Here is a 16,073-nt window from a genome sequence, read left to right as displayed (position 1 = left end):
CCTATCCAATAGTGCAACCACCTAAAATATCAACACCCAAATAACCCAAACCCCCAATCCACAATAATCCAACATGATTGGTCCGCTCGTACATTCACAACGCAATCCCTTGGTGCAGTGCCACCAATCCCGAACCCGACCGGCAACCCCCGGTAGATCATTGTCACGGGTTTCGTCGATTCAGCTACCACCTACTACTACTATATAAATAGTATAAATCAAGACCGTGGCCACCCTACCTAGAAAAACATTTACTATCAATAGAAGGAAAACAAAAACAAAAACAAAAACACAAGCCTATAATTATACTATACAATCTCAACCCGGACTACAACATCACAGGTACCTACCTAATCATCCAAAATGACATCCCTACTCGAAAAAGCCTCGACTTTCTTCTCCTCGCATATCCCTCAGTTCCGCTTCCCGATACAATCAGGCAATAATACCCGGGTTGTTCTTTCTGCATTGTCGGCGGCGGTAGTGGCATTTACCCTTCCTCGTGTGTATCGCGATTATCGGACTTTTCTCTCCTATGGGCCCGGTGGAGTGCCGTATAACTTGATCGGATGGTTTGCGGCCAGTGTGATTCTTCCGCCGTGGGGGAGGGAGATGTTCTCGACGGGGGTCTATGATGCGAAGATTGCAGCGGGCGAGACGACGAGCTATCTCGGTGATGAATGGAACAGCATGAGGAAGAGAGATCATCGGCCTGAGGTTGGACCGCATATTGTACCGCAGAGACAGATTACGGAGTTTCCGTCGGAGGAGATTAAGGAGGTATGTATTGTGATGCGCATAGATTTGTTTGTGTTTATTTATTTTGATTTTTTTATTTAATATGGGTTTTGTGTCTGTCACGAATATGCAACAGTGTAATGCACATACAAGACTTTGGTATGTACTTACTTACCGGGGATAAAGAAATTGAATCGGGACTTCTACGCCTTCGCCAATCGCAACCAACACCTCGTTGCACTTGCCCCGTCGAAGCTCGAGCTTCACGCCGACGCCCTCTTTCTCGCCGACGGCCTTCTCCCGACTCCCGCTGCGAAGCAGATGAGGGGCGAGATTGCGCATATCCATCGGTTGAAGGACTTCTCGCTGCATTTGACTTTGGCTCCTGCTGACTGTATGATTCCTCTTCCCATCTTGATTCGCTGTTGCTACCCCGTTGATACCCTGTCGCACGGAGCAAAGAAGAGTATACATGTTTTCTCTAGACATGAGACTGACCCGGACATGACTAACAGGCAAGAAAGTGATTGAAGCTGGTTGGGGGCAACGGCATAGATTATCTGGGGTTTAGGTTCCCAAGGCCCTTTTTGGAGGAAAAGTCATCTCGCTTCCGTCAGAATATCTTTTGATTTATGCCCCACGCACTGAGCAAGAGGCTGCGTTTGTGATGGAGATCATTGATGCTAGTGTCAAGCATATGACTGGGTCTTTGGAGGTTAGGTAGATGTTGGTACGATGATATGGGCCACTGGAGTATGAAGGTGTAGATGTATACTGTATGACGTTATATGAACCAAATGCAATGATCTTCTCTCTCTATGTCTGTTAGCTGGTTTGCCACCAAATTACTCTGGATACTAATTGTTTTTGCCATTTCGACGTCGATCGGTACGCACAGACAGATCTCGAGATATTGTGGAGGGACTGTGACAGATGGTCAAAGCACCCGGAAAAAAAAAAAAAAAAAAAAAAAAAAAAAAAAAAAAAAACAAAAAAAAAAAAAAAAAGAGACGGCAGAAAAATACAGTGAAAAAAAAAGGATAATTAATTAAAATGACGACAAGCGTGCAACGTAATGATAAAGCGATTGGTACTCCATCGAGCGTGCGACGTGGTGTAGCACGATGTGGGTGGGTTTTTTAGTCCGCCCACACTAGCGGGCCTAACCGCTGTAGTCTCCGGCGCTGCGCACTGCTTTCCCGAAGCTGAACCGTGGTTCTGGGATCGCTGCCAATATGCCTTGTCGGCCCTGGGCTTAATTCCTGTTGTCAAAAGACCCGACAGCTTGGGTGCTCATCTGGCGTTGGCCCTGCATGGATTCCCGGTCTGCATGCTTAGTGATGGTCATGGGTGTACGACCGCAAATCAGAATCAATGGCCATGACCAACCCAACACTCTCGTGAAAATCCACTAGAACGGTCGAAGGAAGAGCAATCCTCGACCGAGGCGACGCTGATTTGCCCGTTGGACTCCCATCTCGCCTCTCTCCCCGTTAGTGGAATTTTCCCTGAAAGTAACCATTGAACTCAATTCCAAGAGCGGGAATTGGCATCATAGAGCTATGGGGATGCCGCAAAGTAGTCTATAGGCCTCGTATTCCTTGTCAGGTCAATCAAAATCAATCTGTTCCCATACTCCACAGTTGTTCAGGCCTCCGACGCCCCGACCCATCGCTTGCATATCTTGTCTCTTAAGAGAGTCCTCCGTGCGACCTAAAGATCGTTGGCCCACCCGCCAAGCGCCGTCGCTTGTCAGATATACTCTGCTATTCTCAATCGGGACCGTGACCCATCGTGTGGGTGCCTTAGTGTCATTTGTCTCAAGCTCCAGCACGACGGGCGACGCACAAAAGGAGCGGTGAGAAAGAGGCGCAGGCTGTGATTGAGGGGAAAAGGGAAGATTTCAAGTACCCAAAGAGAATATAGTTCATAGAATTGGGCTAGATTGTGAGCCAAACCCGATATATTGCCCATCTCACAAGCCACGCCTCCAGGATTCCCCCCACTTATTCAAATATCGATGCCGTCATTTTTTTCAAATTACTTACCCTTAAATGGCTCACATATTGGGATAGCCAGGCTTACAATGGGTGGCTGTTTGGGCACAGCCAGCACCAAGCTGAGGTCAACGGCTAGGCCATTGACCATCCCTACAGCCAGCATTGAACACAGTCAGACGGCGTGAACCAGCGTGCTTTAGCTTCAGCTAATCCTTAGTGTATCCGCAATAGCTGATCGCATCTGCAGGGTGACCATCGGGTATTTATTTCGTCGTCCGTGATTCACTGTCGTAGAACCCCAGTATCCCTCCTGCGATTATTTCTGCGGGCGTGAGTATCCCAGGGATATTACATCATGACGTGCCACCCCCACCATGCAGGCCTGTCCTTCAATCCATAATTTTTTTTAGAAAAAAAATTTTTTTTTTTTTTTCACGCAGATCTAGTGTTGTGTGGCCATGCAAAGGTTAGGGCTGTGGATGAGACCGAGTTACTGATACTCCCTGGCCTGCAGAGACATGTAAAATTAGTGATTGGAGACAACACGTGAGCCCAGTACTAACTGCGAAAATGCCTAAAGTCTCGGTCCGCACTAAGAAACAAGGATCTCAAGACGATCCTTAAGCGTTCCTACCAAATCAGGGAGTCGAGGAGAAACTGAAACCCCGTGCGACGATGTCTAACCCGCTCTCAAATAGACTGATAGGGTGGGTGAAGGGTGAAGTCCCAAGGGTTAGTGAATTAGCCCTCCTAGGCATCGAACGCCGTCGGCATCGGTGGCCCCTCCGGAAGCACCGCCGACCCCTCCCTTCGCTGCAGACTGGTGGGATGTAATCCTGGGCGAATACCCCCGAGGTAGTCGTATTTCATTTTAAAGACAAGGGCGGGCGATGTTTAACCTGCTGTCACGGAGGGAAATGTAGTAGTTCGAAAGGGTGGCCTGCCATTGACTGAATTTTGCCTCTTTGAAGGGGGGTTTAAGGACCATGATTTGCTGGGTTCTTGCAAAAGGCAAGACAGACGTCTGGGACTGGCCTGGACGGATTTTCCTTTACCGGCCGTACATTTTAGTACGAAGACTCAGTCCCGCATAGTACAGACTGCTTCACCAATAGTCCATGGAGTGCAATATAGTCATTTTTGGTTCGTGTGCAGCGGTACTTTTCTCGTCGAAGATTCTTCGTGCCCCGTCGATCGCTTCAACAAAGAGATCTCTTAACCACAACATAGCCTGCCACCCACTCCCCACGATAGAGACTCCCTGAGAGATGGGATTTCCTTGCTGCCCTTGATTCAATTCGTAACTCGTTCAACCCCAGCCCCTCGTGAGCATTCCAGAGAAGGGTCAACCATGACGTACCTAAACCCGCCGCTAGATCGTGGACAGACCATGAGCACTGACTTTCTGGGTCGTTAAGGAGCCCTGACTCGGAAACGGAAGCCTTGGACGCCGTGTACCTTGAGACCGTCACCATCCAAAGTCGCGTGTTCCAAAAGTTCTCGATCGACCACCAGATATTTTTTGAGCCGGTAGACGGAGTAAGATCAAAAAAAAAAAAAAAAAAAAAAAAGTCTGGGACTCTCGGGACAGAGCTGACCGCAGATCCACCGCCAGGAAGAGGCAGAACGACTCGAGCTCCAGCACCAGGTTTTCAACAAGGTTTTCGACAACAGGCTAATATTCCCGCCGATCCCACAGCCTCAAAAGATCCTCGACTGTGGTTATGGCACTGGATCGTGGGCTATTGAGACTGCAGAGCAGCACCCTAGATGTAAGGTACGTAGTCCAGGTGGGTTCTTCTCCCCAGGTACCAACCAGCTAATTACCTCAACTGAAGGTAATCGGCCTCGATATATACCCCTATATGAACCCAGACGATATACCGGAGAATTTATGCCTACAAGTGAGTTGATCATCTCTCGACTGCGGGAGCCTCGCTATGCAAGAGTCCCTAAAACTGTGCCCCTTTTCCACATTCTCGCTGCTCGACGAAATGTCTCCTGCAACCCCATTTGCCGATTCTAGCAGAGATAAGTCCAGAATGGGAGCCTGTGAATTCTGAGAAATGTGTCACTAACGTATCTATGTCGCCATATAGGTCGATGATCTGAACCGTCCATTCACATTCCCCCCGAATTACTTCGACCTTGTCCATTCAAGGCTGCTCGCAACCGGCATCAACCGAGACCGCTGGCCCTCCTATATCCGAGACATTCAAAGGTCTGGTTCCTGAAGACCGGCTCTCCGGTCCAACATAAGGTATCGCCGACACCTCAGACTAACCTTTCGTTGTCACAGAGTTTTAAAGCCAGGGGGCTGGGTGCAATTAGTCGAGATATACTTCAATGTCCAGTCAGATAACGGCTCAATCACCGAGCAGCATGCATTGAGGCAATGGAGCACGCAATTAATGGGCTCTTTGGAGGAAGTGAAGGACCTTCGCGTGGGGACAAGGTTGAGAAATCTTCTGACAGCAGCAGGCCTGACGGAGGTCGATGCTCGAATGATCCCGCTTCCTCTATCTGCATGGTCAAATGGTAAAGTGCACACACGTTATACGAGTGAAAGGTATCTTTTAACACTGTATAGACCCCAGGATGCGAGATATAGGCGCCAAAAACCGTGACAATGTTAAAAAACTGCTTCCCGCGTTGGGGCTTTATCCATTTACCCAACGACTGCGGATGCCCCCACAGCAGTTCGCGGAGCTGATAGCGCGAGCACAGCAGGAAGCCGATACCCACAATCTGAAGGCCTACTTTCCCCTGTAAGTCCGTTCTTCAGGCAGTCCGTGACGGTGTTCTAACAACACCAGGTATGTTTGCATTGGAAGAAAACCCCAGTAAATATTGCCGAAGGGACGGGTGTGATATTCAATCCGCAATCCTCTTCTCACGGTTTGTAGAGAGGTGTTGTATCTCTATCGAAGACGTTTCTGGCTTGACTGCCCAAGGGAACCATAATGTTCCTTCAACAGATTAGATATTTTGGCATTGGACAGATAGAGCTTGAAAACAGTTAAATATTGGTCAGTTTCCACCAGAATTGCGTCTCAGTATCTTCTGTCACCTCTAGGAGTCATGCCCCTGGCGGTCCTAAGTACTATCACCACTCCGCATGGCTGAACCGTCCACAAGCGACAGTGTAGTTATCCAAACTAGCAGGTAACTCCTTGCACCAAACGTCCAACGGAAGGCTGCCTCTCGCATATGACGGCACTCTACAGGGAATCAAGATAGCAGCGGGCTCGAATTCGGAGACGGGTCACTCTGAAATGGACAATGAAACCGGAACCTCGCTGACTTGCAGCACGAGGACTGGGCCCTCAAGAGGCCTGTTTAAAGAGACTAGGCAGAGTCCTGGGCGTATGCCGGAAATGCAGCTTCGTTTTAGCCCAGGAAAGAGGACTGTGTTGATGGAATGAGCCCTTCGTTCCTCAGCCAGCTGACTCTGCGTGAGCGGTCATCTTCGTTTCTAGGAAGCAACGGAACTGTCGTCGTTGTCTTGATCACATATCGGTCCGGAAGGCACCACTGGGGATCTGTGGCTTTCTAGAATCAACAGTGAGTGCTAGATGGATGGGGACTGTCGGTCCAAAAGCCAGAAGACAACTCAAGTGAGTGGGAAGAGGGAATCAAACAACGCCCGTGCACCTAGAATCATCATCTCAAGGGCTAGCGGGCATACCGCGAATATGATAGCTTGTCCGACACAGCCAAGGTTCAGTGGAAACCCCGAGGGAGTGGTCCACCAATTCGAACCTGAAGGTATTGTCACCGAGGAAGGGAGAGAGAGAGGGAAAGAGAAAAGGAAGACGGTGTAGGGGACAAGAAGGACTGGGAAACGGGCCCCGTCTCGGGTAGGGTACCAAACTGACGGGTCGTCTCTGAACCTTACTCCGTAAGCAGCAACAAAAAAAATTACCTGCCAACATCGTCCCTGATGGAAGCTCCCTCTCCTCCCTCTACCTCCGTAATCCTGTCGATACAATGTCCAATTACTCCTGCCTTGATTGCCCGTGAAATACTACACCGAGGATTGGCATGCACCCATCCAGAACCCTCTAGCGGATCGCTGGTTAGGATTAGCGTTGCCAATCTCTGCCTTCCAGATTCGCCGTTACGACTTATCAATAGTGGCCACCTCTTGAAACTCTAATTACACCACAAAAAGGCGAGTGGTCAAACCATGGATTGGGCCAGAGAGAACAATTAAAGGCGATGCTACAGGCAAATTTCCATATTCCAAACGGCCCTTTCTGGACTCTGGTTGGTGCCTTCGTCCTGAAGGGAAAGTTTCCTACGATAGACTGTGTGGGGCAAAGGGAGCTGCGGGCCTCTTGTAATTTCCCAGTACACCTTGCCTTTCTTTTTCTCCGAGATTAAATGGCAGAGGGCCATTGCTGTAGTGTAATCTAAGCACCAGAACTCAACAGTGGCTTCAATTTGTGTCTAGAAGACACTGGATGGTCTTGCTCTTCCAAGGCCAAACTGATGTTTCTTGTCCCGTGCCCCGGTTTCCCACCAAGGAGACCCAACGCCACGGACATGGAATGCTAAAAAGGGGCTTAGTTGGATCTGCCATGCTCACAGCTGTATTTGATCTATCGAATTCAGCTACGACTCGTAATGTAGCTGGGTCAACCACGTCTGCACTCGGAAGGCCACTCAACACTGCCATGTGGCAATCTGTAGCTTCGTTTCTTCTGCGTGGTTTAACTTATCACAGATTGTGGAATGGGACCCGCCGATAAACCGAGGATTGACCAACCAGACGCCCAATTGCTGGAGAAGCACCTTTGAGGCTCATCCGCGTAGACGCCCGAACCGTTCAATCGGGCGCTTGTGCGTCTACAGCGCATATTTCCCTGTCTGGGTTCCGTCCCAAGCGCTCTGCGCGCTAAATGCCCAAAGTGGTAAGCCTCCGCGCGGATCAGAAAAAAGTTGGCCGCCAGTTCAGTTCCGTCGAAGAATAATCCTGTACCACCTGCCAGAAAGGCTGCGCAACCGAATCTTCCAAAATGCCGTCCACATACAAGAAGGATAAGCCGTGGGATACGGATGACATCGATAAGTGGAAGGTTTGTTCTTCTTATATCTCCCCAGGCGATATGCGCTCGTCTCCTAACCTACCATCTGCGACTAGATCGAGCCCTTCAAAGCCGATGATAATGTCGCCGGTAGTTTCGCCGAGGAATCCTCTTTCGCGACGCTCTTCCCCAAATATCGTGAAGTTTACCTGAAGGAAGCATGGCCCGTCGTGACAAGGGCTCTGGAAAAGCAGGGAATCGCTTGTACTCTGGATTTGGTGGAGGGTAGCATGACTGTGAAGACCACCCGGAAGACTTTTGACCCCGCCGCAATTCTCAAGGCCCGTGATCTCATCAAGCTGCTTGCCAGAAGTGTGCCTGTGCAACAGGTAGGTTGATCTTGTCCACTGTTTCGCAATACTGTCGGGACCCATCCGCTAATCGTTTTGATTGATGATAGGCTCTGAAAATCCTCGAGGATGGCGTCGCATGCGATATCATCAAAATCCGAAGCCAAGTCCGCAATAAAGAACGTTTCGTAAAGCGTCGCCAACGTATCCTAGGACCAAACGGTTCGACTCTCAAAGCTCTCGAGCTCCTAACCGAGACATATATCCTGGTGCAAGGAAACACCGTCTCCGCAATGGGTCCTTACAAGGGTCTGAAAGAAGTGCGCAGGGTGGTAAACGACTGCATGGCCAACATCCATCCCATCTACCACATTAAGGAGCTCATGATCAAACGTGAATTGGCCAAGGACCCCACGTTGGCCCAAGAATCCTGGGACCGATTCCTGCCAAACTTCAAGAAGCGCACCCTCTCGAAGCGTCGCATGCCGTTCAAGGTCACCGACAAGTCCAAGAAGGTGTATACTCCTTTCCCACCGGCCCCGGAGAAGAGCAAGGTGGACTTGCAGATCGAGTCGGGCGAGTACTTCTTGTCCAAGGAGGCCAAGGACCGTGCACAGAAGGAGGAGCTTATGGAGAAGCAACGCCTGAAGCGCGAAGAGAAGATGCAAGAGCGGGCCAAGGCCTTCGTGCCGCCCGAGGAGCTGGAGAGTGCCAAGAAGGAAAAGAAAGAGAAGAAAGAGAAGAAGAAGCGGAAGCGCGACTCGGAAGCAGAGGCAGACGCCGAGGGTTCCGAAAAGAAGGAGAAGAAGAAGAAGAAGAAGAGCAAGTCGAAGGAGAGCGCCTCGTCGGATGGAGACTCTTAAGCTTGTTACTGATATTTTTGTTCTCCTTATGCTACTCTTTTCTTTTATGTTCTCCGTCAGATATTGATCCTTCACGTTCACTTTCCCGAGATACGGCGCTTAGGCATAGCATGGGCTGGAGTTTTTTTCACTCTTCCAAAAGTTTGGACCGAAAAAATATATATATCCTTTTGCTTCTTTCTCTAGTTTGGTTTTAGCATTTATAACTTGTAGCCGCGAGAGTAGCTCCAGACGAAGATACTCCAGTATAATCTCATTACTGAAGTATATCCTACAACATAAACTAACAGTGATTTAACCCAATTTCGCCATTGTTATAACCTACTCCATGTACGATATGTATTGAGCCATCTAGATTAACCATATCAACCCAAAAACATATATCGTTACATTTACAGTAAAAACTAATATAACCTATATATGGACAAAGCCTCCAACCAAGAAAACATGCCACTCAATTTCAACAGAAAAAAAAAATAAAACATCTACAACAAATCCATAAATCGGCATTCCCCAAGAACCTCCATCTACCCCCTCAACATCTCCTTCAAAGCAGCCACTTCAGCCTCTCTCCTCGCCAGCTGGAGCCTGAGCTCGTCTCGCTCCTGCTCCACATCTCTCAAAGCACACTCCAGCTCAGCAATGCGATCACGTCCCTTCTGACGGTACCTCCGCGCCGCCATGGTGTTGCGCTGGCGTTTGATGGCCGTCGTGGCCTTCTCATCGCTAGAGTCCTCTTCCAGGGTGCCAGCTTTGCGCTTAGAACGACCGACGTTGGATACTTCAGGGGGTAATGGGTATTCTTGACCAGGTAGTGCCTCTGCCACGGTAGTGTTCGACGGTGGAGTTTCGTTACTGATTAGGCCGGGGTTCTGTTGCCGAGATACACTATCCTGGTGGGAGACGTGGTTATCACCATGAGTTTCATGATAATCTGGTACCCGGTCAGTCATAGTTTCAACCACATTGGTGGGGAAAACAACCAATAAATGACATACCATTGAATCCGGCCCCCGTAGACGATGCATTTAATGGACTGAACAGTCTCGAGAGGGCAGTATCTTCGATTGGGCCGAACGATGCCGTCAGAGAAGTAGAAACTGGCGGGTCCGAGGGAAGCAGGGGATCAGCTCGGATATGAGCAGCGTCCGGTTGCTGCCCAGACTGGGTCTCCAACATGCCATTGTTCCAGTTAAGTCCCGAAGCTATGAAGTCGGGCACTGACTCCCACGAGGGCTCACCAGGGAGGGACAGGTTCCTTCTGTTGCTGTGGTCGGGCGAAAACCACGGTGTGCGAAATGGCCATGAGGGACTTGGGTGGTTGTTGTGCGGCCACGAGCTCAAGGTTTAGGGCCTCTCCTCTACAGGGAGAGGCTGATGCTTGCGGCTCGGTTTGGATGGTGCGTGCTAGTGGCTGCCGGCTTAGCAGCTCATCTGTTGATGTGAGGAAGAAAACTAGTGGCCTGGCGACTCAAACGTGCGTTTTATATACTGGTGGTACCACTGGGAGACCCTCTGGGGCTTTGTGGGTCACTTCGCCCCCTATTGGAGGGTGTCATTTACCGTCTAATAGGAAACTTAGTATAGCTAAGTATGTGCAAGACAGGAGGGTATGCTTTACGACCAGTGTTGTGTCTGGATGTGCCGGTTGGTTTTCGTCTGAGTTGGTGAGCAGGATGTATGACTCGGCGGGTTGATCAATATTTATTGTTGACCAATAGTCACTGTATTTATGTACTTGCTACGACTCAGAATTAAAAGACGGAAATGCGAATGATGATCTAAGGTGTTGCTGTGCATAAAATGATAGCCAATCCGCGATTGAACCCTTATTCAACGCTCAGACGGAATGATACACGCAGTGAACTGTATATTACACATTAGCCAAAAACAAGGATTTAAAATGAAAGTGTAAGAATTAAACAATATGAAACTCCTTAGAAGCTTCGTCCGAAAGTCTCAACCAATGTATTTCGAATATAGATCCCCACCGACTCGACTTGTGGGCAAAGTCATAATGAGTCATTCTGATTAATCCGGCGCTTACCCGAAGTATGTATGGAGAAACAGGGGGAAAAGCTACTATAAACTACTGAAGGGGGTATGCTATAACATGATGTAGAACTTTTTGCACTTATTTTCGCACTCCAGAGGGCTCATATTGTAATAAAATGCGTAAAAGCTCACAAAAAACCCTACCCCATTCAAGATACACAACCTCAAACTAGAGTATATACCATGCTAACTGTGAACGATGGGGGATAATGTACATTGATTCAGAAGACATCTTGTATACTCCTATGAATATATGCTGTGTACATACTTCAAGCCTCACAGTCTCCCCGCCACAGCAGATCCTCAGAATATAAACCTCACATATCTTCCGACCCATCGCTATCTTTACCCTGCAGAAACACCTCCTGCTCTCGTCGACTCTTCTTCAGATCCAACCAAATCGCCAAAACAGCAAAACTGGCCACGCTCAGCCCGAACAGGAAGTAGAAAGGCATCGAGGCGTTTCCAGACGGCGTTGCATCGATAATAGCACTTGAGACAAGAGGCCCAATGAACGACGAGGTCTTGCCAACGATACTGAATAAACTGAAGAAAAGGAAGTCGTGGCCTCGGGGTGCGACTTCGGAGATCATGATTTGGGAGTAACTATACCACGGGCAGACGAACAGGCCGTAATACACTTGGTAGAGCTATTGTTCGCACAGTTAGTGTTTGACGACACTCCCCAAATGGTGAATAAGGATCTGACGTACCCAGAATTCCCAGCCATGATGGAAACCAAATTTCTGTGTCCAGATGCCTATCATACCCCAGCCATCGAGGAAGATAATTGCGACGGCAATGGTGTTAAACATAGTTTTGGTGCCGAGTTTAAAGCGTTGCTGAATGAACCAGAAACCATAGATCCCCACTGCCTGTTGTTGATGGGTTAAATATGTACAAGAAGAGATAAGATAATGCACGAACCTGAGCTGCGATTCCAGCAATCAGAAGGTATGTCAACTCTAGAGTGTTGTAAGAGACCACACTGTTCTGCAATGTTGATATCACAGTCACAGTTGTGTTTAACGAGTCGCCCAAGAGGAAATATCCTACAATTTTCCATTAGCAATTCCATAGACAACCCAAAGCATTGGGAATAGACCAAGATGGAATCTTACCAACAAGATAAAGCAAGCTCTGCTTCAATCTCCACACCTGCTTCGCAGCATAATAAAGCTGCCACAGACCCGCAATGAAGATGTTTCTCCCCTTCGGGTCCTGTCCTGGCCGACGCTTCTCAAGAAAGAACCAAGGCAACGAAACTAGCAGCCACACACCGCTCGCAAAAGCAATCAGAACACTCAAGCCCCAATTGTTATTTTCCTCACTTGCATTGACATGCACTCCAAACATGATACCCACGATGATGGCAAGGATGACCACCTCTGCACAGGACTGGACATAAAAGGCGATGTTCGCCAACCTACTCCGCTCTATCGTGTCGGCATGGTCGTATTCATCGCGCGATATAGTTCCCGCGGTGTAGGCATCGGCTTTTGCTTTCATTTCGGGCGTATTGCGCGCCAAACCCGGGAATGCTGCCGTCCAGAAGGTCAGCGTCGTTTGATAGGCGATCAAGCCGACGATGTACAGTCCGACGCCAACGTGCCATTTGTCTGCCGTATGGACGCCGAGCCAGCCGAACCCGATTGCATATGCGATTATTGAAAGAGTGATCAGGATATTGGGTCGCCATGTGCCGAAGTCGGCGAAACTGCCGATGACTAGGAAGATAACTACTTGGATGGCGAACGAAATTCCATTGCTGAGAAGTACAATGCTATTGATGGAGCGTTCTCGTCCTGCGAAATAGACGGTTCCGCTATCGCCTGCGGCTTGGCTGAGTAGGTTCTGGAAGGCAGTTGGGCCGAAGTCTGTAAATGGTCAATTGTTAAATTGCGTCTGCTTTATATTTGACGCGAATGGATCAGAGGGGGTGGCCTACTGAACAGAGATAATCCATTGTTTCCAATGTAATAACTGAGTTGATGTGTCTCATTTAGTAATATTTTCTTTTCCACAATATGTTAATCAACGCACGCATAGTATGCCCATATTTCCCATTTGGTGGTACAGTATCGCGCATCAAACTGGTCAGGTGCCGTTGGCTGTTCCAGATCCTTATCCGGGGCTGATTCCTGAAAAACCTGCTCTGAGGCTTTCCCATCGTCTATGCGAGACTGTTGGGTATGAGATTCCTCTGGAGGTGCACTGGAATCTGCCATGGTGCAACTGCGATGAGGGTTGAAATTTTGCTTTGCATTTTTTTTTTTTTTAAAACAGACTGGGGCGACCTTTATATACTAAATGCAAGAGATTTTAACCCCGCCCGTTGCGATTCGATCGACTATGATACAAGATATACGAGCATATACGACTAAGAGGTATCGAACGAATAGCAGGTAGAGCAGGGAAAGCCGTGTTCATACATTGGTTCACCAGTGGCTTAGCTTCATGCCGATCTTTGGGCCCTAGCTCAATTCGGGAGAGATTGCGGACGGAAGTTTGATTGCGGCATGCCGTTCTTGTCAAAGAGAAACAAATACATTAATAAAATAGAATATCAAAAAGTAGGTCAAAATTAGTATACTAATATGCTAAGAGTATTAAATTATACCACCGAGTAATCTCGGGTACTGAAATTCTGTGGAGAATGCAATCTTTTGTTTGAGATGGACAACTGCCGAACAAACAATAAATCTTGAACTTTATGCTCTAGTGTCTTGGCATTATATATACACTAACGAGATGGTCTAATCTTGATACATGTCTCCCCATCACAGCTTCGCCTGTCCACTCTCGATCGAAGACCAGCTTCGCTCGTCAAGCTTCTCGTATATCTTCCCGTTCAGCCAATACAACTTATCACCTTTCCAATCCCCTCGCGGATCCCATCCCTTCTTGGCCAAGTCGCCCTTAGCTTGCTTGAAAGTAACGCCAGTAGCAACCCTATGAAATAAGTGCATGTTAGCGCATACACTATCATCAGAAAAATAGGTTGTTTGAGTCTTACTTCTCAGTGAGTCGGACAAGCCGCGGCAGAGCGTACGATGGCACACCCTTCTTCTTCAGCTCACGGTACAAGTTGTTCATGAATTCAGACTCCACTGCTGCAGAAGGATCCTCAAGAGTGATTCCCGCAGCGCCGGCTTGTCCGTCATACCTAAGAGCAATGCATTAGTATATGGCTGGAAATGACAAGCAACACGTATCACACATACTCCGACAGCTTTACGCCGTAAACAACGGCATCATGAACAGAAGGAATCCGGCAGATGTGGTCGCGGACTTCTCCTGCACTGACATTCTCGCCTTTCCAGCGGAAGGTGTCTCCAACACGGTCTTGGAACTTAACCCAGCCGTCTCTGTCTTGGACCACAAGGTCGCCGGTACGTTGGAAAAGATCGCCTTTCTGGAACACGTCCCGAAGAAGCTTCTTTTCGGTAGCATCTTCGTTATGGAGATATTCAGTGAGTAGCCCACGACTTCTGACTCGCCCAATCGCCTCTCCTTCCTCACCAAGCTTCGCTCTAATACAGAAGCCTGTCTTTGGGTCCCGGTATGGCATCTCTGTCTCGGTATCATATTTCACGATGAACACATCGTCTTCAAAGAACCGCCTGATGGGGCCCGAAAACCCAATCTTTCCTGCACCCCATGCTCCGACACCATGGTTATCGAATTTGGCCACACCCTCGGTTGACCGGTAGAACTCGCGGATCTCAGGGACCGCAAACCTTTGACGGAAGCGCTCCCAGATTTCCCCACGGAGTCCGTTACCAGTAGCCACAATGCAAGAATGATTCTGGTCATAGGGCGAAGGAGGCGTTGACAGAAGGTACCTGCACAACTCGCCAATATACAAGATACGCGTGGCTCTTGAATCATGGACATCCTTCCAGAACTGCGAAGCTGAGAATTTGCGACGCAAACATAAGGTGCCCGCGTTCCCAAGAGAGTAACACAACCCCGTGAAGAAGGCAGTGCCGTGGAAAAGAGGGAGGGGAGAATATGTGCGCAGAGGGAAGTACTTCGATTGATTGTTCACGTCAGTCGTAAGTGGATTCGACGTTACGAGCGTCATCATGTTTCGAATTGCACATGCTTTGGGTTTCCCCGTAGTTCCAGACGTGTAGATCAGAGCGCATAAGTCGCTGGGCGACCTCTTAGCAGGAATCAAGCCAAGGGGGATGAGCTGTTGCAATTGCGCGGCTGTGATAAGTTCTGTGGTTCCCGCAGATTCGCCGTCGAAGGATGATATATTCAGCGCAATGTGAGGCAAATCAGAACAGACAAACTGTGATAAATCAGGAGTTGAGATGATCAACTTGGCGCCAGAGACATTGAGGCAGTGAACGAATGTGTCATCTATGCTCGCCTGAGTTAGTTTCCATCTGTGTTGCATAGGTATAGTTCTGGGCAGTACCTCTCAGGTTTGTATTTATGAGTGCAGAGACACAGCCCAGCTTCGAAAGTGCATACATCGTCACGACCATTTCAATGGAATTGGTGGTGAAAACACCAACGAAATCTCCTGGATTAATGTTCTGTCCATGGAGAACTGTAGCAAATCGATCCACAACTATGCGAATGTAAGTTTGACTGCAAGAGCTATATCCAAGCATTGGTGATAAGATAATGAGTGTACATACGATCCTTCAATTGGCTATATGTCCATGTCTTGTTCTCAAACCAGAGTGCTTCCCTCGAGCCATGACCATCGACTTCGATGACTCTTTCGAGCATCTTATAGATCGTGGTTGTGTCACCCAGCTCCACAATTCGCTGGCCGAGGCGCTTCGTGAAAGCCCGATCATTGTATATCGTTGATATGTCGGTAGAAATGGCAAGTTTGGCATTGAGGTAGGCCGCCGCACCAACTGAGAGAGCTGAAGCCATCGCCATTGTTGGCGCGCTAATCTCTGAGAAGAGGTCCATTAGGCCGCAGGGGTCTGATAAATGTAAGCTGTAGGTATATTTCTGAAACCTCTTGTTGGATTTGTATTGGTTGCGTTGGCTGGTTCAAAACAGCCA

At 48.6% G+C, this 16,073-nt stretch overlaps 6 protein-coding genes across 6 annotated transcripts; 3 read left to right on the top strand and 3 right to left on the bottom strand.

Annotated features, from left to right (window-relative positions):
• The first annotated feature begins 260 nt into the window (after positions 1-260).
• Positions 261-1,682, top strand: BDV37DRAFT_256920 (uncharacterized protein). The gene is made up of 3 exons (XM_032082879.1): positions 261-780; positions 925-1,132; positions 1,254-1,682. Exons 1-3 carry the CDS (start codon positions 364-366, stop codon positions 1,307-1,309), a joined length of 681 nt encoding a protein of 226 aa, XP_031938037.1. The 5' UTR covers positions 261-363; the 3' UTR covers positions 1,310-1,682.
• Positions 1,683-3,724: 2,042 nt separating this feature from the next.
• Positions 3,725-6,294, top strand: BDV37DRAFT_274213 (class I SAM-dependent methyltransferase; the record flags this gene model as incomplete). The annotated part of the gene is made up of 6 exons (XM_032085195.1): positions 3,725-3,808; positions 4,354-4,515; positions 4,838-4,959; positions 5,038-5,276; positions 5,329-5,506; positions 6,138-6,294. The coding sequence occupies 6 exons, from the start codon at positions 3,725-3,727 to the stop codon at positions 6,292-6,294; spliced, it is 942 nt and encodes a 313-aa protein (XP_031938036.1).
• A 1,421-nt stretch (positions 6,295-7,715) lies between these two features.
• Positions 7,716-9,217, top strand: BDV37DRAFT_256908 (KRR1 small subunit processome component). The gene is made up of 3 exons (XM_032082877.1): positions 7,716-7,819; positions 7,885-8,157; positions 8,229-9,217. The coding sequence occupies exons 1-3, from the start codon at positions 7,760-7,762 to the stop codon at positions 8,979-8,981; spliced, it is 1,086 nt and encodes a 361-aa protein (XP_031938035.1). The 5' UTR covers positions 7,716-7,759; the 3' UTR covers positions 8,982-9,217.
• A 190-nt stretch (positions 9,218-9,407) lies between these two features.
• BDV37DRAFT_256907 (bZIP transcription factor) lies at positions 9,408-10,400 on the bottom strand. Its single transcript, XM_032082876.1, has one exon. It carries the CDS (start codon positions 10,007-10,009, stop codon positions 9,509-9,511), a length of 501 nt encoding a protein of 166 aa, XP_031938034.1. The 5' UTR covers positions 10,010-10,400; the 3' UTR covers positions 9,408-9,508.
• Positions 10,401-10,828: 428 nt separating this feature from the next.
• Positions 10,829-13,298, bottom strand: BDV37DRAFT_256904 (MFS transporter). The gene is made up of 6 exons (XM_032082875.1): positions 13,080-13,298; positions 12,985-13,019; positions 12,158-12,913; positions 11,964-12,088; positions 11,750-11,911; positions 10,829-11,686 (listed from the first exon to the last, which is right to left on the bottom strand). The coding sequence occupies exons 1-6, from the start codon at positions 13,262-13,264 to the stop codon at positions 11,354-11,356; spliced, it is 1,596 nt and encodes a 531-aa protein (XP_031938033.1). The 5' UTR covers positions 13,265-13,298; the 3' UTR covers positions 10,829-11,353.
• A 518-nt stretch (positions 13,299-13,816) lies between these two features.
• BDV37DRAFT_274210 (putative bifunctional fatty acid transporter/acyl-CoA synthetase (FAT1)) lies at positions 13,817-15,938 on the bottom strand (the record flags this gene model as incomplete). Its single annotated transcript, XM_032085194.1, has 5 exons — positions 13,817-13,988; positions 14,053-14,202; positions 14,261-15,407; positions 15,466-15,621; positions 15,692-15,938. 5 exons carry the CDS (start codon positions 15,936-15,938, stop codon positions 13,817-13,819), a joined length of 1,872 nt encoding a protein of 623 aa, XP_031938032.1.
• Between the last annotated feature and the right edge of the window lie 135 nt (positions 15,939-16,073).

The sequence above is a fragment of the Aspergillus pseudonomiae genome (genome assembly GCF_009193645.1).
Source record: "Aspergillus pseudonomiae strain CBS 119388 unplaced genomic scaffold BDV37scaffold_74, whole genome shotgun sequence".
In the NCBI taxonomy this organism is placed as follows: domain Eukaryota; kingdom Fungi; phylum Ascomycota; class Eurotiomycetes; order Eurotiales; family Aspergillaceae; genus Aspergillus; species Aspergillus pseudonomiae.
The sequence above is the reverse complement of the archived record's forward strand: the minus strand, read 5'-3'. Positions and strand labels throughout refer to the sequence as shown.

Coding starts and splice junctions, on each gene's coding strand:
- BDV37DRAFT_256920 (XM_032082879.1), top strand. CDS start 364: ATGACATCCCTACTCGAAAAAGCCTCGACTTTCTTCTCCTCGCATATC. Junction 781..924: donor CGTCGGAGGAGATTAAGGAG/GTATGTATTGTG, acceptor CCGGGGATAAAG/AAATTGAATCGGGACTTCTA. Junction 1,133..1,253: donor GACTTTGGCTCCTGCTGACT/GTATGATTCCTC, acceptor CATGACTAACAG/GCAAGAAAGTGATTGAAGCT.
- BDV37DRAFT_256908 (XM_032082877.1), top strand. CDS start 7,760: ATGCCGTCCACATACAAGAAGGATAAGCCGTGGGATACGGATGACATC. Junction 7,820..7,884: donor ATGACATCGATAAGTGGAAG/GTTTGTTCTTCT, acceptor ATCTGCGACTAG/ATCGAGCCCTTCAAAGCCGA. Junction 8,158..8,228: donor GAAGTGTGCCTGTGCAACAG/GTAGGTTGATCT, acceptor GATTGATGATAG/GCTCTGAAAATCCTCGAGGA.
- BDV37DRAFT_256907 (XM_032082876.1), bottom strand. CDS start 10,009: ATGCATCGTCTACGGGGGCCGGATTCAATGGTATGTCATTTATTGGTT.
- BDV37DRAFT_256904 (XM_032082875.1), bottom strand. CDS start 13,264: ATGGCAGATTCCAGTGCACCTCCAGAGGAATCTCATACCCAACAGTCT. Junction 13,020..13,079: donor GAAATATGGGCATACTATGC/GTGCGTTGATTA, acceptor ACATCAACTCAG/TTATTACATTGGAAACAATG. Junction 12,914..12,984: donor CAATGGATTATCTCTGTTCA/GTAGGCCACCCC, acceptor GACCATTTACAG/ACTTCGGCCCAACTGCCTTC.